At 42.9% G+C, this 21,265-nt stretch overlaps 2 protein-coding genes across 2 annotated transcripts; both read right to left on the minus strand.

Moving 5' to 3' along the window:
• Window positions 1-6,796: 6,796 nt before the first annotated feature.
• LOC143783217 (microtubule-associated serine/threonine-protein kinase 3-like) lies at window positions 6,797-11,277 on the minus strand. Its single transcript, XM_077271636.1, has 8 exons — window positions 11,121-11,277; window positions 10,861-10,962; window positions 10,502-10,624; window positions 10,244-10,353; window positions 10,059-10,150; window positions 9,614-9,702; window positions 7,222-7,302; window positions 6,797-6,804 (listed from the first exon to the last, which is right to left on the minus strand). Exons 2-8 carry the CDS (start codon window positions 10,904-10,906, stop codon window positions 6,797-6,799), a joined length of 549 nt encoding a protein of 182 aa, XP_077127751.1. The 5' UTR covers window positions 10,907-10,962; window positions 11,121-11,277.
• A 1,507-nt stretch (window positions 11,278-12,784) lies between these two features.
• Window positions 12,785-20,297, minus strand: LOC143783420 (microtubule-associated serine/threonine-protein kinase 1-like). The gene is made up of 6 exons (XM_077271835.1): window positions 20,030-20,297; window positions 19,682-19,783; window positions 19,141-19,234; window positions 14,120-14,187; window positions 13,678-13,763; window positions 12,785-12,987 (listed from the first exon to the last, which is right to left on the minus strand). Exons 1-3 carry the CDS (start codon window positions 20,255-20,257, stop codon window positions 19,211-19,213), a joined length of 354 nt encoding a protein of 117 aa, XP_077127950.1. The 5' UTR covers window positions 20,258-20,297; the 3' UTR covers window positions 12,785-12,987; window positions 13,678-13,763; window positions 14,120-14,187; window positions 19,141-19,210.
• Between the last annotated feature and the right edge of the window lie 968 nt (window positions 20,298-21,265).

The following is a 21,265-nucleotide window of genomic DNA, read 5'->3' on the forward strand; positions in this document are numbered from 1 at the left end:
ATTGAACTGAAGGTCCAGGGAGCTAATATAGCAACACCCCTGACCTAACGACCCAGGTGAGCATACAAGGGATGATAGACATACCCAGAGTAAAAACACTAGTAGCCACTAGAGGGAGCCAAAAGGTAAATTCACAACACAGGGGGGGAAATATGAGCTATGCATACAGGGGGTGAATATGAGCCATGCATACAGGGGGGGGAATATGAGCCATGCATACAGGAGGGGGGTCATTATACAGTATTGATCATCATGTGGGATCATTATACAGTATGGAGAACTGTGTGTGGCCATTATACAGTGTTGAGCATCATGTGTGGCCGTTATACAGTACGGAGCATCATGTGTGCCCAATGGCCATTATACAGTATGGAGCATCATGTGTGGCCGTTATACAATATGGAGCATCATGTGTGGCCATTATACAGTATTGAGCATCATGTAGGATCATTATACAGTATGGAGAACTGTGTGGCTGTTATACAGTATGGAGCACTATGTGTGGCCATTATGCAGTATGGAGCACTGTGTGGCCATTATACAGTATGGAGCACTGTGTGGCCATTATACATTATGGAGCATCATGTGTGGCCATTATACACTATGGAGCATCATGTGTGGCCATTATACAGTATTGAGCATCATGTGTGGCCATTATACAGTATGGAGCATCATGTGTGGTGGCCGTAATACAGTATGGAGCATCATGTGTGCCCATTATACAGTATGGAGCATCATGTGTGGCCATTATACAGTATGGAGAACTGTGTGGCCATTATACAGTATGGAGCATCATGTGTGGCCATTATACACTATTGAGCATCATGTGTGGCCATTATACAGTATGGAGCACTGTGTGGCCATATTTTTTTTGTTTATAATTATTGTATATAAAACAGTGTGATTAGCAGTGCTAAATGGCTGTGGTTTGGACGTGGATATGGGTGTGACTAGTTGTGAAATGGGTGTGGTCAGAGGCGTGGCCTAAAATTTGCCGCGGCGCACTACGCGCGCCACAAACTTTATACCTCCTTCCCTTCTTCAAAAGTTGGGAGGTATGGTACCCCATTTGCCAGATTATGGCAAGTGCCGCAAATCCCATAGGGAATGAATGAGGCCGAACGCAGTGTTGCCGTAAGTGATCAGTTATGCGGCACATGCAGAAAAACTGCCAGATCTGCTGTAAAAGGCGACTTAAACATCAGCGATTCTTGCCAAAGTCACTGCCGATACTGTCATATTCAACAAAGGGGGAGGCAGCGCTAAAAGTGCCTAGGGCAGCAGAAACTCTAAATACGGCCCTGCTCCAGGGGAAAATGTTGGTCAGCCCATACACTTCGTGCATGGGCATTCCAAGTATAGGAGACCCGCTCCTTTAAATTGGGAATAGATTGATAAGAGGACATCCTCCACGTCTCTTCAGACACCGCCACTAGAACACCAGGGTGAACATATCCTGTGATGCAACAGCCACTCTATTTTTTGGCAAGGGTGTTTATGATGCCCATAAAAAAAATTTTGAAAAAAAAGTGTACATCCCAGGGGGAAATGTTTGTCAGCCCATACACTTAGTGTATGGGCATTCCAAGTATAGCAGACCCGCTCCTTTAAATTGGGAATAGATTAATAAGAGGACATCCTCCACGTCTCTTCAGACACCGCCACTAGAACACCAGGGTGAACGTATTCCGTGATGCAACAGCCACACTATTTTTTGGCAAGGGTGTTTATGATGCCCGTAAAAAAAATTTTGAAAAAAAAAACAATGAGTACACCCCAGGGGGAAATGTTGGTCAGCCCATACACTTAGTGTATGGGCATTACAAGTATGGGAGACCCACTCCTTTATAATGGGAAAAAAAATTTATGAGGCCCTCCTCCACATCTCTTTCAAGGGGCATTGGAGTGCCTCCTAATTTTTTGCAGGCCTTGCATTTACTGCATAGGCAAACACTATGGGAGACCCACTTCCTAATAGTGGGAACATTGTTTTCAGGAGGCCCCCATCTCTGTCTCCAAGGCTTATTGGGGTGCGTGTGAATTTGTTGCAGGCCAGGTCTTGCATTCAATGCCTAAGCAAACAGTATGTCAGTACCAAATGAATAATGTGAACTAGGTTTTCCTGTGGCCATCCAGTACGTGGGCTCAAAGGCTTATTGGGGTGCGTGTAACTTTGGTGCAGGGCAGACCTTGCATTCAATGCATAGGCTAACACTATAGTAGACCCACTTTCTTATAATGGGAACATTTTTTCAGGAGGCCCTCCTGTACATCTCGTGAAAGGGGTATTGTGGTGCGTCCTATTTTTTGGCTGCCAAGCCACTCACTGCGTAGGCAATAACAATATAGGAGATGCACTGTTTAATAATGGCCCTTTAAAAATATTAATGCCACCTGATGCCCCTATAAAATAGGCTTTGTGACTTTAAGAATCCCTCCTTCATAAATGAAACAAGATGTGTCTGATGATGTGTCACACACCACATGGCCAGCTAAGGTTGTTAAATATTACACTGAGATTTCCCAGTGAATGCATTTGTATTAGTTGAAAGCAATGATAAAGTTGAAAAACGCATTAAAAACGCTACGTGTGAACATAGCCCAAGTGGTGGAGGTAAAAAAATTTTTTTTTGGGGGGGGGTATTTATTTTGCCTTACATACAGATTATTACCCTGGAAAGGATGTTCCTTAACATATTTCCCAGGAAAATCCTTTTTGGTTTTGTTTTTGTATGTTTTAGTGTGCGCCTGTAAAAGTGGCGTCACACTCTGACAACATTGCTCACAGCCAGGCTCGGACTGGCCCACAGGGTAACAGGGGAATCCCCCTGTGGGTCCCTGTGCTGATCTGGGCCCCCAACCCCACTATATAGGCATTGCTTGGCATAGTTCACTTGATTCACTCTTTACAGAAAAAAAAACAGCATATCATCATTCATTTACCAAACTATCCAGTTTATTATTATATAGAGATATAGGTAAATTTGTGAACCAGGATATTGTAATATTTGTATGCAGGTGAAAAGTGGGCCCCCCAAAGTCAGTTACTGGTGGGCCCTTGGCACCCCAGTCCGACACTGCTCACAGCCATGGGTCAGGGGGCCCGCCTGCTGCCAGCGCCGACTCCCCCTGCCTCCGCCTCATGTGTTTGGAGTAAAGGCAACACAGCTCATCACCCTGAACACACCATCCCCACTGTCAAACATGGTGGTGGCAGCATCATGGTTTGGGCCTGCTTTTCTTCAGTAGGGACAGGGAAGATGGTTAAAATTGATAGGAAGATGGATGGAGCCAAATACAGGATCATTGCAGACTCCTGTTGGAGTCTGCAAAAGACCTGAGACTGGAACGGAGATTTGTCTTCCAACAAGACAATGATCCCAAACATAAAGCAAAATCTACAATGGAATGGTTCACAAATAAACGTATCCAGGTGTTAGAATGGCCAATTCAAACTCCAGACCTCAATCCAATCGAGAATCTGTGGAAAGAGCTGAAAACTGCTGTTCACAAACGATCTCCATCAAACCGCACTGAGCTCGAGCTGTTTGCCAAGGAAGAATGGGCAAGAATTTCAGTCTCTCGATGTACAAAACTGATAGAGACATACCCCAAGTAACTTGCAGCTGTAATCGCAGCAGAAGGTGGCGCAACAAAGTATTACGTTAAAGGGGCCGAATAATATTGCACGCCCCACTTTTCAGTTTTTGAATTTCCACAAAAATTTAAAATAACCAATAAATTTCGTTCAACTTCACGATTGTGTTCCACTTGTTGTTGATTCTTCACCAAAAATTTACATTTGGTATCTTCATGTTTGAAGCATGATATGTGGGAAAAGGTTGAAAAGTTCCAGGGGGCCAAATACTTTCGCAAGGCACTGTATATGGAGGACTATGGGGCACATTATATTATATGGAGGACTATGGGGTGTGCATTTTACAATATGGAGGGCTGTGGTGCACATTATAATGTATGGAGGACTATGGGGTGTATTAAACTAAACAAGCACAATGCTGCATATTCATCGAGTGATTGGATTGTTTATGCCAGAACAGAAATCATTATTCTCAGCAGCACAACACCCTATGTAAACTGTAGATGTGCTGCTGATAACATGATACTGTATGGGGACAGATTGATCTAATAGTGATTGTTCTGTTCCCATCATTCTTTTTCAGTTGGTGTAAAGAGGCCAGGAAAGAAGCGTCGAATTACTTCAATATTGTCGATCACACTCGTTTAGCGACCTGAACTGAGCGCACATAAATGCAACAGAAATGCTTCTGTGTGATGTGCAATATGTAAGCATTTGGGGCCCCATTTTAAACTTTTGCCTAGGGCCCCATTTTGCCAAAAACCGGCCCTGGTTACAGCTGTGACCTAGGAGTCAGAAATACTTCCAGGGGTCTTCCCCATGATGTCCCTGTGTCATTTTAGCACTGCTCCCATCAATTTCAGACGTTTATAGACCCTAAAAGGACCCCGGGGGGGATCGCGGCAAAAATGCTCAGGTTTCTCATAGGCTTGCATTGGGCTCGGGTCGAGTACCCGAGTATTCTAATTTGCTCGACCCGAGCAAGGAGCAAGCGAGAATTTGAGTGCTCACCCATCACTGGTATTTACATATAAAGATGCTGCGCCAACCAATCACTGCATCTCTCAATAATTTCATCACCACTGGGGCTGTGGATTGGCGTATGGCGTGCCGACGTATCCGAGGGCGTTACAGTGGGCAGAGCCAGATGCGGAATCCCAGGCCACAGCATAAGTGGATCACGCGGGCGGAAGTGAGGGTACGCAAGCTGCCCTTCCCCGTGGGAAACGCCGTCCACGAAGTCAAGCCCAAAGCATCAGGGCGCATGAGCACCAGCCTCCAGGGGAAAAGAGGACAGAACAGACTGCAATACAGGATTGCCGTATGAAGTGTACAGATGCGCAATGTGAATAATTAATAAGCATTCTGTAATGCTGTAGATAAGCCCCCGATGTAACCTGAAAGATGAGAAATAAAGGTTATATTATACTCAACCAGGGGCGGTCCTGCTGCGGTCCGGGTCCGATGGGCATTGCGGTCCGGTCCAGTGCCTCCTATCTTCATACGATGACATCCTCTTCTTATTTTCTTGCAGTGGCTCCGGTGAAGGCGTACTTTGTCTGCCCTGATGAGGGCAGAGCAAAGTACTGCAGTGTGCAGGTGCCGGGAAAGGTCAGAGAGGCCCAGCGCCTGTGCACTGCAGTACTTTGCTCTGCCCTCAACAGGACAGACAAAGTACGCCTGCGCCGGAGCAGCAGTGTGAAGACAAGAAGAGGACGTCATCGTAAAAAGATGGGAGGCCCCGGACAGGACCGCGACGCCCATCGGACCCGGACCGCAGCAGGAGCACCCCTGGGTGAGTATAATATAACCTTTATTTCTCATGTTTCAGGTTACATCAGGGCAAAATGCTGTAGATAAGCCCCTGATGCCGGTGGGCTTAGCTCAGGTACGATTTTTGGGGTGACAGATTCTCTTTAAAGTGGGGATGCATACACATAGACTAACCACAATCCCTCAACCGCATATGTACATAGATTATATGTGTATTTAGTCTCAATAATATCAAAGGAATGTGACAATTCCATCTGTTGTGCAGTCTGTTCGCCCGTCTAAAAAATTAAATGGGTAAAAAATAAAAAAAAAAGGAAAAAATATAAAAGGATAAAAATAAAGAATAAAAAATAAAAAAAAATAAAAATTAAGAATAAAAAGTGTCCACGTGCATATCCTGTCTTACATCATAACAGAATTTCTTTTCTTTCTTTTCCCCAGTGAAAAAAAATCATCATGATGACTGTTATTTCTGTGCAGTGCAAGTGCAAGGATTCAATAAGCATAAGAAACGAAAATGGGAGTAACATGGAATCTGCAAGAAGGCCTGTCCCTCATTGTGAAGATGTGCCTGTACCTGTGTTTACCATAAATAACAGTCATCATGATGATTTTTTGGCTCTCTCCACACCATTGGAACACCAAATTTGAAGCTTTTTCTTTGTCCTTTGCTCCATTTTCGTAATAATTCGATACATGCTTTGCACACTATGTGTGGTGCCCAAAACTTGTCTTGGTCCCCAAGCATAACCCCAAAATAGGCAAAATACACTTTTTTTTACGAAGTCTGTTATGTTTCTTCTATGTTTTGGCAGTGTGTATTCACCACAAATGTAACAGAATGAGTCTGGATCGTTAAGACAACTTCTTCTTGATGAGTTCATGCTTTTCACTGGAAAACAGACAACAACATAAAGTTAGTGCAAAAATCAAGCTATGAACAAACTTTTAGAACACTAATTAACACAAAACTATATTGAGAACTGCTCAGTTCAAGTACTAATCCAAAGAAATTAATGAGATGATGCGTCGCATTTACCAACAAGTGCTATAAATAAGATACCAAAAATCTCAAAAACTTGAGCCAATCTGGCAAAACTGATGACATATTCAGAATCAGCACCCCAAAAATACCCTAAATTCGATGAAATATCTTTGGCACCAAAAATGCTGTTGACCAGTGTTATTGTTAGTCATAGATGTGAAAATCACACCATTGACATATAGTGATGATGAAGTGTGCTCGTTTCTCGAGTTTTCGGAGCATGCTCGTGTGTTCTCCAAGTATTTTGGGCATGCTCATGAATTAAGTTTTAGTCCCCGCAGCTGCATGATTTGCGGCTGCTGGACAGCCTGAATACATGTGGGGATTTCCTAAAAAACAGGCACTCTCCACATGTATTCAGGCTGTCTAGCAGCTGCAAATCATGCAGCTGCGGGGATTAAAACTTAATTCAAGAGCAAGATCAAAATACTCGGAAAACTCGAGTAACGAGCACACTCGCTCATCACTATTGGCATATAATTAGTGATGAGCGAGTTGTGCTCATTACTCGAGTTTTCTGAGCATGCTCGGGTGTTCTCTGAGTATTTTCGGCTTGCTCGGAAATTAAATTTTAGTCCTTGCAGCTGCATGATTTGCGGCTGCTAGACAGCATGAATACGTGTAGGGATTGCCCATTGTTTAGGAAATCCCCACATGTATTAAGGTTGTCTAGCAGTCGCAAATCATGCAGCTGCAGGGACTGAAAAATTAGAACACTCGCTCATCACTACATATAATATATCCTCTTCGTGAATTATTCTCAGTCGCCGACATCAGACAACATAGACCTTATTGTCACACTTACCTCTGCTAGGTTCTGTCTCTGCTACTATTTCAGGATCTTGCTCTTCTCCCAGTTTTAATGCAGATGTAATTTTCGACTCAACTGGAAATTCATATAAAAAAGTAAGAAAAACAAATCAATAATCATTGTTAGTCATAGATGTGAAAATCCTACCATTGACATATAGGGATGAGCGAGTGTGCTCATTACTCGAGTTTTCTAAGCATACTCGGGTGTTCTCTGAGTATTTTGTCATGCTAGGAAATAAAATTTTAGTCCTTGCAGCTGCATGATTTGCAGCCACTGGATAAAAATTAACCTTTATTAGGTATATAGATAAAATCTTAATATGATCCAAATGAAGAAAAAAAAACAAACAAAAAACCAACAACAACAGCAGTAACAATAAGACCCTGTTGTGATGAGTACCCTATTACCTTCACAGAACGGGAAAAACAAACCAAGAAAAATGACATATAACAAATACAGACAAAACCGACAGTGTTTAGACTGGCTTCCAATCCCAAACAATTTTTTGGCTCACACTGGGTGGGCCAATAGTTGATGCACCTTAGACCCCACACTATTGTATTGCAAACAATTGGGTCTGTTACTGTGGCTACGACCACACACGCCACAGCGTCAATGGCAGCAGCATTCTCCCCTGATGAATCCACAAGGAGGAAACGCGTCGGGAGACGCTTCTTGCAGCATAATCTTCTAGCGGGGTCATACATGAGGTGGACAGTGGCTAGATCGATAGCTGGGGCAATGGAGATGAACATGCGGTGAGGTCCACCCTAACACATGGGTTTGGTAATACCCATGATCTCATGCTTTACAGCATCTCTATGTTAATATTCCACCAGTATTTGTCCCTTGAAGTTGTCACTATTGAACCCATCTAGGGAATACTCATGAGAGGTGTAAATGAGGACAAATGTATCCCATAGCTTTATGGATGGGTAATCATGTGTGAAGGGCATATTGCAAACGCCCCTAAAATGTGCTGCTAATTTTACACTGACAGTGTTCCAATCCAACGTATTTTTGTCAGAACTGCCTAGATATAGCGGTTAAATCTGGACGCTGTATATAATATATGAGACTTGTAATACATGATGTGGTCCAAAAATTTTCCTGTGAACAGGATTCAGGATTAGAATTGAACGCTGTGGCGTGTGTGGTCGTAGCCACAGTAACAGACCCAATTGTTTGCAATACAATAGTGTGGGGTCTAAGGTGCATCAACTATTGGCCCACCCAGTGTGAGCCAAAAAATTGTTTGGGATTGGAAGCCAGTCTAAACACTGTCGGTTTTGTCTGTATTTGTTATATGTCATTTTTCTTGGTTTGTTTTTCCCGTTCTGTGAAGGTAATAGGGTACTCATCACAACAGGGTCTTATTGTTTACTGTTGTTGTTGTTTTTTTTTTTTTTTTTTTTCTTCATTTGGATCATATTAAGATTTTATCTATATACCTAATAAAGGTTAATTTTTATCCAGTTGCTAAATAAGGTACCATATCCATTGGATAAACCACACCACGCTTAATATATATGATTTGCAGCCACTAGACAGCCTGAATACATGTGGGGATTGCCCGTTTTTTTTCGGAAATCCCCACATGTATTCAGGCTGTCTAGCAGTCTCAAATAATGGAGCTGCGGGGACTAAAACTTATTTTTGGAGCACGCCCAGACTACTCAGAGAACACCCGAGCATGTTTGGAAAACTCGAGTAACGAGCACACTCGCTTATCACTAATTATATGTCAATACATGGGGAAGGGCCAAAGAGCGCCGGCGCAAGCACACTACAGTATTTTGATCTGCCTTACATAGGACGCATCATCCACATGAAGCAGAGAAGGAGAACGGTATCTCAAGAAGAGAGGAGGCTCCGGATCAAGAACAGTGACGCCCATCAGTCTGGACTGTGCCATCGGTGAGTATAATAAAATGTCTATTTTGTTTTCTGAATGGCGGCTTGGAGACTTATATACAGAAATTCCAGAATGCTGTAACACAGAGCTGAAAGGTGGTGGTCTTAGGTTATATGGGAAAAATCTGGTGACAGGTTCCCTTCAATATGACCTTAGTTGCAGCAGTGTTATTATATAGTCCATTATTTAAAACATCTGTGTCACATTAAGGGTACATATAGGGTTAGTTTGGGGCTGATCGAGCCATGTGTACAGTATTCGTGGTCAGTATCAGGCACCAGACTCTATGGCCCCCTACACCTTTTAATGCGCAGCACAAAAGAGTGAAAATTTTATACATTAAAGTGTTGGATTGTTGTTTATTTTAAAGGCACAAAAAAGCAGTGATTTTCTGAGCCCCCAGGTAACATTTACGATACACCTTTTGATCAGCGGCGACAACAAGATTTCCTATAGTCCTGCACATACCTGACAATATGGGAGAGGGTGACTTGTTGTTTTCAGTAGTGAAACACTGATTATCACCATCATTTCTAGTAGGAGAAGATTCTTTCTGCCTGTTTGGTAGAAGAAAAATAAATAAATGACAAGAAAAAGCAATTAAAAATAAAAAGATTCCTTTCTATATGGGCAATTAGGACACTTGGACAAAATGGAGGGGATACCTTGCACAGGACTGCCTTCTATGAGCAAGAATGAAGAATAACTAGTAATAAAGGGCTTTAATGAACTGGAAATGAAAGGCTGGTCACAGTGATCAACTGTTATCACCAGCTTTATCACAAGCCAGACCCTACAGTGATGATCAATCGTGGGGTGGTGGGTTCTGGATTTAATATGGTGTCGTATGTGTCTTGTATTTGGTATTCTGAAGATATGTCATTACTATACCCCGTAATAATAATCTACTCACACGTCTGAGTGTTTTGTGCTGGTCTCTAGAGAACAATCTGGAGATGGCTCATGATCTTCATTGCTCATCATCCTGGTATTGGTTGCATATAGCTAAAATACACAGAGTAAAATTAAATATATATATATAGTATTTGAATACTATTTTTAGTTATAGTTTTGTGGATTTACTGCTGACATACTTACCTTAGAAAGTCTTTGAGAAGATGATACATAGTTTAGGCTTTCTGGCCAATCACTGACTTCACTTGTGTCACCCTCATCTGAATCTGTATGTTTGGGTCTCCAAATGTCAGCTACAAAGTACAAGTATTATCAGAGATTATTAATATAATTACAGACAGTCACCATGTTATTACTAATAATGATGGGAACATACTGTCACATAAAATGAAAGACAAGACAAACGGCAGCTTTAACCAGATGACGTCTCATTCTACTTACTTTGAAAGTAGCGGGTGTCCTCCTCTGACTTAAGATTTGGCCTAAACCATGGCTTCATATATTGAAGGTTCTCAAAATCTAACTTATTCAGGAATGGATGACTTTTGATTTCATTTGCTCCTCCTGGAAACGATAGACAAGAAAAAAGTGATCAGAAAATGTTAGGAATACTGTACATTTTATGTTAATCTAAACTGAAGACATAGCAGAGCCAAAATATACTGTAAGCCACAGCATGAAGAATGGGGAATAGACAAGAAGGTAAAGCAGAGACCTCAGTGCTGATCCTCATGGAAACTATCTATTTGTCAGGTCACAGAGGAGTTATAAGTCATCAATAATAATACTATATACATTACCTGTCCCGAGTCTGTGTTTTGGACTTTTCCTGAGCAGCTGAGTCATGATGTTTTGAGCATCAGGATGAAGAGCAAAATTTTGAAATTTCAAAGTGATGTCATCTGTTATAAAAAAAAGTAAATATTACAGAAAGGAAAGTCTCTACATTTACTATCATTTAAAAAATATCAAAAACAACAAGTAACTAAACCAAAAAATGAACCTAACAACTGAACCAAATTACTATGGCATCACACAGCATTCAGATTATTTTACTTACCCGTTGTGATACTGTTGAAAATATCTTTATTGCCTATTCCTTTAAATGGCACATGGCCAGTAAGAAATTTATATAAGATGATCCCTATTGCCCACCAGTCAATAGGCCTTCCATAGCCCACCTTTAAGATGACTTCTGGGGCTAAATAATGCAAGGTGCCAGCCACCTAGAAACCAACAGAAAAATGAGAAGATGATCAATGAAAATAACTGTGACAAATAATATCAGTGGAAAAGTTTTCTATGTGAGAAAATATCAGAGAAGCAGAAATAGATCAGATCTGTAAAGAATAAGTTTTTTATGTAAAGCTAACCTCATTATCACGGAACTCTCGTGTGATGTGTTTACTTCGAACTTTGTAATTATCTGATGTTGGTCTCATGAGTCCGAGTTTTGAAAGCCCAAAATCGGTGACTTTGATATGTCCAGTTGATGATATCATGAGGCTGTGAAAGAAAATATATTGTCAACCCTAAGTACCGTAATAACCCATACACTGTATACCAAACTATAACTGTCTTTCCCTTTATTATACTGCTGTATTCACTTACTTTTCAGGCTTCAGGTCTCGGTGAACCACACCATAGCTGTGCAGATATTCCACGGCAAGAACCGTTTCTGCAATGTACATGCGGGCCAAGGCGAGGGGTAAACGACCATAAAACTGTAGGAGACTGTTACAGTCTCCTCCTAAAGCAAAAAGCAAATATGACAGGTGAGAGTTTGTTACAATGTAAATTACACATGATGAGTGTAAATGAGAAATTAGCTGAGACATTGGGGCAGGGAGTCAATCATAGAAATACACTGTGTGATGTAGAGCAGAGGTGTGAAGCTGCATTCCTCGAGGGCCGCCAACAGGTCATGTTTTCAGGATTTCCTTGTATTGCACAGGTGATAATTTAATCACCTGCACAGAATGATTCCAGCACCTTGTGGAATGCTAAGGAAATCCTGAAAACATGACCTGTTGGCGGCCCCCTAGGAATGCAGTTTGACACCTCTGATGTAGAGCACATACTGTATACTGCAGAGTAGTCCTAGACAAAAAGAGAGCTCAGATCTGCCCCCTGCTGGTAACCTCTTACATTGCACTGTCAATCTCTGACAGTGACATTTTCAGCAGGTGACCTGGTGGCGAGGTGCTCTATACACTCATCGCCCCCATTCCATGTGAGTGGTTTGCTATGGCTGCTGAGTATCTGTGGAAGACTACTATCCTTGCCATTACGGTATTTCCCTGAAGGTCAGTGTGTAGCTTGGCTTCATAGGGGACCAATCTGTTCACCATATTCTGCAGCACCCATATTGCAGTACATAGTAAATACGATTATATAATCACAAGTTCAGGTCCCTTATGGAGACTAAAAAATAATAATAAAAATATTTGGGGAAAAAAAAAAAATATAAAAATCACTGTTTCTTCATTCAAAATAAATAATACAAAAAACAAATAAACTCAGATGGAATTGCAGTGTTTTTGTTGCTCCAACATCAGAAAAAAATGGAATAAGAAGCAGTGAAAATTATTGTCAGAAAGATGTAATCCTCCTAAACTGTTCTTATGAGCATGTAGATTAATAAAATATAAATACACTGGTAGCTTTATATATTTAAGCAGATATGGGCTGGATATAGATACAATAGATAGGTCTTACCTGCTTCAAAGTCCATGACCATACACAGATGGTGTTTTGTTGGGAAGGAACAAAACGTGGAGACAACAAAGGGACAATCGGAGAATATTGTGATATCCCTTTCCAGATAGGCCCTTTTAAGATAGGATGGATCATCCATGTCACTCCTGGCTTGTTTCTTCATGGCGAATACCTTGTTTGTGTCTTTATGACGCACTAAGTGGACGGCCCTGTAGAGAAGAAAAATCCATAATTTATACTGAATTCTTACTAACTGTCTGTCTATATGTCAAAAGATCTTCTGTACTAAGTTAATTGCGATGAGCGAGTATGCTCGGGTGTTCTCCGAGTAGTTTGGGTATGCTCGGAGATTTAGTTTGTGCACCGCAGCTGCATGATTTGCGGCTGCTGGACAGCCTGAATATATGTGGGAAATCACTGTTTGTTAGGAAATCCCCACATGTATTCAGGCTGTCTAGCAGAAGCAAATCATGCAGCTGAGGCAACACAAACTAAATCTCCGAGCACACCCAAAATACTCGGAGAACACCCGAGCATGCTCGGAAAACTCGAATAACGAGCATACTCGCTCAGCACTAACTCAGAATGAATGATCACTTATGGGAGGTTTTCATCCATATCACATCCTAACTGAGCTAAATCGTGACAAATAGATGTGGACTAGTGACTAGATGTAGATTAGATCTAGTGCAAAGGGGTATCAATAACAACAGCTCGAATCACAAAAAACAAGTCCTTATAAAGCTCTATCGGATGAAAAAATAAAACTGTTACAGATCTTGGACAACAGTAACATTTAGACGTGGACTTATATACAGGGATTTCCCTAAGGCAGGACATATAGTCAGAGGCATCATCACAATGCGTTTGGGAAAATGTAGATTATACATAAAGCTCACCCAAAAAATCCACTGCTGATCTCTTCGATCTGGGTATAGTCGCTCTTACTTGGTTTTCTCATAGGGTTCAATGATCTGATCACAGCCTAGAAGACTAAGAAATGACAATAAGACATAAAAGTTGCAGGAAAATAAAAGCTGCAGAAGCAGGAACTTCTCTCCATTATGTCCCTGCTGATTACACTGCAGCAGATGTAGAGGACATGATACAAGCAGGACGCTCCCCAGACACTATTGTATTATAGGGATATCCTCCATACACATATATCATTGTACTGGAGGGGATGGTAGGGGACATCACACAGAGGAGACAGGAATAATAATAATAGGTCCAATCTACATTAAGAATAGAGCTAACCCGCTGTCCTATGGGGTGTGACATGTGATGTGTAATTCATACCCTGTTATTGGAGGATATACAGATGTCTTCTCTGATACTTACACTGGCAGATTCGGGGATCTCTGGTGTCTCAGATATTCCACCGTCAGCAGTTGCCGGCTCAGTTGTCTCTAATATAATGATAAAATAATGAGACATCATGTATTAGACGATATCAGTACTTAATATATAAAACATCGATATAAGGAAGGAAAGACAAGTAAATGGTATAATACTAGTTATTTGGATATTCTGCACATACTGTATATACGCTGCTCAAAAAAATAAAGGGAACACTAAAATCCCACATAATAGATACCACTGAATGAAATATTCCAGTTGTAAATCTTTATTCATTATATGGTGAAATGCGTTGAGAACGGTAAAAGCTAAAAATGATCAATGCAAATCACAACTAATATCCCATGGAGGCCTGGAGTTGGAATGATGCTCAAAATCAAAGTGGAAAATCAAATTGCAGGCTGATCCAACTTCAGTGGAAATTCCTCAAGATAAATGAAATGATGACGAAATTATGCTCAGTAGTGTGTGGCCTCCACGTGCCTGTATGAACTTCCTACAACGCCTGGGCATGCTCCTGATGAGGCTACGGATGGTCTCCTGAGGGATCTCCTCCTCCCAGACCTGGACTAAAGCATCAGCCAACTCCTGGACAGTCTGTGGTGCAACATGACATTGGTGGATGCAGCGAGACATGATGTCCCAGATGTGTTCAATCGGATTCAGGTCTGGGGAACAGGCGGGCCAGTACATAGCTTCAATGCCTTCATCTTGCAGGAACTGCTGACACACTCCAGCCACATGAGGTCTAGCATTGTCCTGCATTAGGAGGAACCCAGGGCCAGCCGCACCAGCATATGGTCTCACAAGGGGTCTGAGGATCTCATTTCAGTACCTAATGGCAGTCAGGCTACCTCTGGCGAGCACATGGAGGGCTGTGCGGCCCTCCGAAGAAATGCCACCCCACACCATTACTGACCCACTATCAAACCGGTCATGCTGAAGGATGTTGCAGGCAGCAGATCGTTCTCCACGGCATCTCCAGACTCGGTCACGTCTGTCACATGTGCTCAGTGTGAACCTGCTTTCATCTGTAAAGAGCACAGGGCGCCAGTGGCGAATTTGCCAATCCTGGTGTTCTGTGGCAAATGCCAAGCATCCTGCACGGTGTTGGGCTGTGAGCACAACCCCCATCTGTGGACGTCGGGCACTCAGACCATCCTCATGGAGTCGGTTTCTAACCATTTGTGCAGACACATGCACATTTGTGGCCTGCTGGAGGTCAATTTGCAGGGCTCTAGCAGGGCTCCTCCTGTTCCCCCTTGCACAAAGGCTGAGATAGCGGTCCTGCTGCTGGTTTTTGCCCTCCTACTGCCCTCTCCACATCTCCTGGTGTACTGGCCTGTCTCCTGGTAGCGCCTCCAGCCTCTGGACACTACGCTGACAGACACAGCAAACCTTCTTGTCACAGCTCGCTTTGATGTGCCATCCTGGATGAGCTGCACTGCCTGAGCCACTTGTGTGGGTTGTAGAGTCAATCTCATGCTACCACGAGTGTGAAAGCACAGCCAACATTAAAAAGTGACCAAAACATCAGCCAGAAAGCATTGGTACTGAGATGTGGTCTGTCGTCCCCACCTGCATAATCACTCCTTTATTGAGTGCAGGGCCGGCGTCAGCACTCGGTATACCAGGGCAAGTGCCGGGCCCCTGGCGAGACAGGGGGGCCCATTCAGGGGCGGCGTTAGGGGCAGGCAGCTGCCAGTGCCTAGGGCCCCCGCTCCCCCAGGGGCCCTCAGCTAGCGGCACATCACACAGCTGCTATGGTGCCCCTGTGAGGCAGGGGGGCCCGCCTGTCACAAGCGCCAACTCCCCTGCCGCCACATTGAACTATACCGGTGTCTGCCGGTAAAGTTCAAAGCAAATGATGGAGGAGAGAGCGTCACCTGACGCTCCCTCTCCCATCATTCCCCACTCTGCCTCTGACACTGCCGCTGCGCGATGACGTCATCGCGCACTCGCTGTGTGTAAGGCAGTGCAGCGGCAGCCGCCGAGACCGGAGCAAGGAGCAGCGCGGCGCGGGCACGTTGAGAGGTGAGGAGTGTTGTTTTTTTTTTGCAACTATAACAGTGAGTACTGGACTATGGGGCCATTCTCGGGGGGAGGGGGGCTGTGCTGTATACTACATATCTGTGCTACTACATGGCTGTTCTATATACTACGTGGGCCGTGTTATATACTACGTGGGCTGTTATATGCTACGTGGGCTGTGCTATATACTACATGACTGTTCTATATACTACGTGGGCTGTGTTATATAATATGTGGCTGTGCTATATACTATACGGGCTGTTATATGCTACGTGGGCTGTGCTATATACTACATGGCTGTCTAATATACTACGTGGGCTGTGTTATATAATATGTGGCTGTGCTATATACTATATGGGCTGTTATATGCTACTTGGGCTGTGCTGTATACTACATGGCTGTTCTATATACTACGTGGGCTGTGTTATATACTATGTGGCTGTGCTATATACTATTTGGGCTGTTTTATACTACGTGGCTGTGCTATATACTACATGGCTGTTCTATATACTACGTGGCCCGTGTTATATACTACGTGGGCTGTTATATGCTACATGGGCTGTGCAATATACAGGTCCTTCTCAAAAAATTAGCATATAGTGTTAAATTTCATTATTTACCATAATGTAATGATTACAATTAAACTTTCATATATTATAGATTCATTATCCACCAACTGAAATTTGTCAGGTCTTTTATTGTTTTAATACTGATGATTTTGGCATACAACTCCTGATAACCCAAAAAACCTGTCTCAATAAATTAGCATATCAAGAAAAGGTTCTCTAAATGACCTATTACCCTAATCTTCTGAATCAACTAATTAACTCTAAACACATGCAAAAGATACCTGAGGCTTTTAAAAACTCCCTGCCTGGTTCATTACTCAAAACCCCCATCATGGGTAAGACTAGCGACCTGACAGATGTCAAGAAGGCCATCATTGACACCCTCAAGCAAGAGGGTAAGACCCAGAAAGAAATTTCTCAACAAATAGGCTGTTCCCAGAGTGCTGTATCAAGGCACCTCAATGGTAAGTCTGTTGGAAGGTAACAATGTGGCAGAAAACGCTGTACAACGAGAAGAGGTGACCGGACCCTGAGGAAGATTGTGGAGAAGGGCCGATTCCAGACCTTGGGGAACCTGAGGAAGCAGTGGACTGAGTCTGGTGTGGAAACATCCAGAGCCACCGTGCACAGGTGTGTGCAGGAAATGGGCTACAGGTGCCGCATTCCCCAGGTAAAGCCACTTTTGAACCATAAACAGCGGCAGAAGCGCCTGACCTGGGCTACAGAGAAGCAGCACTGGACTGTTGCTAAGTGGTCCCAAGTACTTTTTTCTGATGAAAGCAAATTTTGCATGTCATTCGGAAATCAAGGTGCCAGAGTCTGGAGGAAGACTGGGGAGAAGGAAATGCCAAAATGCCTGAAGTCCAGTGTCAAGTACCCACAGTCAGTGATGGTGTGGGGTGCCATGTCAGCTGCTGGTGTTGGTCCACTGTGTTTCATCAAGGGCAGGGTCAATGCAGCTAGCTATCAGGAGATTTTGGAGCACTTCATGCTTCCATCGGCTGAAATGCTTTATGGAGATGAAGATTTCATTTTTCAGCACGACCTGGCACCTGCTCACAGTGCCAAAACCACTGGTAAATGGTTTACTGACCATGGTATTACTGTGCTCAATTGGCCTGCCAACTCTCCTGACCTGAACCCCATAGAGAATCTGTGGGATATTGTGAAGAGAAAGTTGAGAGACGCAAGACCCAACACTCTGGATGAGCTTAAGGCCGCTATTGAAGCATCCTGGGCCTCCATAACATCTCAGCAGTGTCACAGGCTGATTGCCTCCATGCCACGCCGCATTGAAGCAGTCATTTCTGCCAAAGGATTCCCGACCAAGTATTGAGTGCATAACTGAACATTATTATTTGATGGTTTTTTTGTTTGGTATTAAAAAACACTTTTATTTGATTGGACGGGTGAAATATGCTAATTTATTGAGACAGGTTTTTTGGGTTATCAGGAGTTGTATGCCAAAATCATCAGTATTAAAACAATAAAAGACCTGACAAATTTCAGTTGGTGGATAATGAATCTATAATATATGAAAGTTTAATTGTAATCATTACATTATGGTAAATAATGAAATTTAACACTATATGCTAATTTTTTGAGAAGGACTTGTACTACATGGCTGTTCTATATACTACGTGGGCTGTGTTATATAATATGTGGCTGTGCTATATACTATATGGGCTGTTATATGCTACGTGGGCTGTGCTATATACTATGTGGCTGTGTTATATGCTACGTGGGCTGTTATATACTACATGGCTGTGTCATATGCTACGTGGCTGTGTTATATACTACGTGGGCTGTGTTATATACTACATGGCTGTGTTATATGCGATCATGAATCGTGGTATGTGTTAAAGGGGGGGCCCACTGAGACTCTTTCGCCCGGGGTCCTAAAAAACCTGGAGCCGGCCCTGATTGAGTGTGTCTTGATAATTGTCAATAATTTCCATCTGTTGTCTATTCCATTTGCACAACAGCATGTGAAATTGATTGTCAATCAGTGTTGCTTCCTAAGTGGACAGTTTGATTTCACAGAAGTTTGATTTACTTGGAGTTAGATTCTGTTGTTTAAGTGTTCCCTTTATTTTTTTGAGCAGTGTACTTATGGTACATCCATAGATAGATATACTCTACCATAAATGTGTGATCGTTCGGGATCTGACAATGACTTGAATGGGGACCCTGTGAGGTTCTTTGTGCATTTTGGGGCTGAGAAGATCCCAGAAGATAGAACCAGAGGGGTTTTCAGAATTGCATGAGCCCTCTCCATTATAGTCTATAGGAGGTCCAGGAGCCGTCTTCGGCCTCATACAGAGGGTGAAGAGTAAATTTATATATTCTCTGGTGTCTCCATAATATTAATATGTGTGTAGGAATATGAGATGATCAGCTTACCTTCAATCAGATCACTTTTTAGCCCTGGCTCACTGGTATTGGGGTCAGCGATATTTCGTTGTTGCCCCTCTTAGGAGTCACCGTCCGGTGTTTCCTGATGGATATAATATGTACAAATAGTATAACTTTCACAAATACTTAATTACAGTACACAAAAGAAAGGACTAAACCTGGATTTACATAACTGCGGAATTGCGTGGATTATACTAGGCCGCTCCGTCCAGTAAATCCACATTAATATATAAGAGACTTGTATGTACAACAGTTCTCCAATAACATCTATTACCAGAACTGCAGCATTTACAAGAAGGAAGATAAAACGAGACAGATGTGATATGAAAGGTCCACACCACTGAGTACAGCACAGACTGTCACCACAGAGGATGGAGCAGAGACCGGCGGCCATAACATATCCTGTACCTGCCTGGAGCGGACAGGGAGGCTTCTAAAATGAGAAATGTGACATTCTGCTATATTAATTAGTAATCTGGGGAAGATCAGACAAGAAAGACATGAGATATAGAAGATGACGGATTCTTACCAAACGCTTCAGTGAGCGGGCTATATACTCTAGTACATCCAGGAACTTTTGGGCCAGTTGTTTAAAAAAGGCCAGATCTCCACATTGGGATCTTTCTTCAGCCTATGAAAATGGAAATAAACAAAAAAGGAAAATCATGAGAGAAAGTAGAGAATATAGGACGCTATTTATGTCACCATTTTACTCCTGCAATCTACAGCTACAATTAATACATATATGGATATTTCGTATAAGCGATAAATTATATTGCTCTTGGTCAAAATATATATTTCATGTAAATAAACTTGTATTTTATGAATATTATTCATTATTATTTTATATGCTTTGCCCAGTTTGTCTGTTACTTACCTGTTGTACTAATGTCCTGATGTTCATCTGTAAATGCTCAAGATATTCTGAGCTTATACGACCTCGTTGGTATTTGGTCCGGCAGTCGCTCACTAGCTTCATAACCAGCTGGTAAGTGAAGCTGAGGACGCCATCGGGTAGTGGTAGCACAATGTCAAGGGCATAGGTGGTAAGAATCCCCTGGAGTAGTGCCAACACCTCAAGTTTATCTGAAGAAATGCCAGACATTTCAAAAAAAGTCCAAGCGCAGTCAGTATATCACCAGCTTCGCAGCCAATCACTGACAACAATGACACCTGGGCAGTAAGCACTTGGGGAAGTAGTGGCGGTGCATTATGATGTCATAAATGGAATCTTGTGGTGGAATATTAACATGTCATCAGTGATGTCATCATGATGCAATCTTAAAGGGGCATCTCACCATAAAAGGAGGTTGCCTAGCAATAATTAACGTGGCAACACCATAGGCTGAGCATCAGTTTCAAACTCAGGCATGGAGGGAAGAACCATGGGTTTGATCAGTGAGGCCGGCTTTTACATCTGTCTTCTCCCCCATAAAATATGTTAAACAGAGTTTGACGCTAAATGTTTTTCACTTGTGTAATCATTTACTTTTTCTGGATATTGTGACTTGGGATGGACTGGGACTAAAATCCAGTCCTGGCGTTCCAAGTCCAGCGCCCCAGAGTCCTGGTCGTTGCAGTACTGTTGCTCCGCCGCTAAGGGGGGCTATGGTACGTCTGATGGCACTGAAGGAGTTCATCTGACCAGGTATCACAGACACCAATACACTTCACAGTCTGGCCTCCAGGGGGAGCTAAGGGTTCTATGTATTAGGCCACTCCTCACAGTCTGGTAAAACTGGGGGTTAGGCAGGAAGTTAGATGAGAAAGCTGACTGGGAATCGAACAGGCAACACCCTGTGGCAGGGGGTGTTGCGGGGAGAGACTCAGAGGGGTCCCTGTCAGGGGTGGGATCCTGACAGAGGCCTAGCAACCAGAGAGAACGTTACGGGACCGCGCCTGCACGATATAGCGGCGGTACCCCAAGAAAGGACAAGAATCGAGGTTTATTGTGCTGAGTGAGAAACGAGATCAACGCAACAAGGAGAATACCAGTAGGAGTCGTGCTGTAAGACGAGGCAAAATCCTACTGAGGCGCATAACCGGTGGCCGGAACGCCGAGGAAGTATAGAGCTCCAGGCCAAACTTCAAACCTACGGCAGGACAGACAGTT

Source organism: Ranitomeya variabilis, chromosome 6 (assembly GCF_051348905.1).
Source record: "Ranitomeya variabilis isolate aRanVar5 chromosome 6, aRanVar5.hap1, whole genome shotgun sequence".
NCBI classification, from domain to species: Eukaryota; Metazoa; Chordata; class Amphibia; order Anura; family Dendrobatidae; genus Ranitomeya; species Ranitomeya variabilis.

Coding starts and splice junctions, on each gene's coding strand:
- LOC143783217 (XM_077271636.1), bottom strand. CDS start 10,906: ATGACTCAGCTGCTCAGGAAAAGTCCAAAACACAGACTCGGGACAG. Junction 10,625..10,860: donor AAAACACAGACTCGGGACAG/GTAATGTATATA, acceptor TATCGTTTCCAG/GAGGAGCAAATGAAATCAAA. Junction 10,151..10,243: donor CTTCTCAAAGACTTTCTAAG/GTAAGTATGTCA, acceptor TGTGTATTTTAG/CTATATGCAACCAATACCAG.
- LOC143783420 (XM_077271835.1), bottom strand. CDS start 20,257: ATGTCTGGCATTTCTTCAGATAAACTTGAGGTGTTGGCACTACTCCAG. Junction 19,784..20,029: donor TCAGGACATTAGTACAACAG/GTAAGTAACAGA, acceptor CCATTTTCATAG/GCTGAAGAAAGATCCCAATG. Junction 19,235..19,681: donor CCCGCTCACTGAAGCGTTTG/GTAAGAATCCGT, acceptor TATATCCATCAG/GAAACACCGGACGGTGACTC.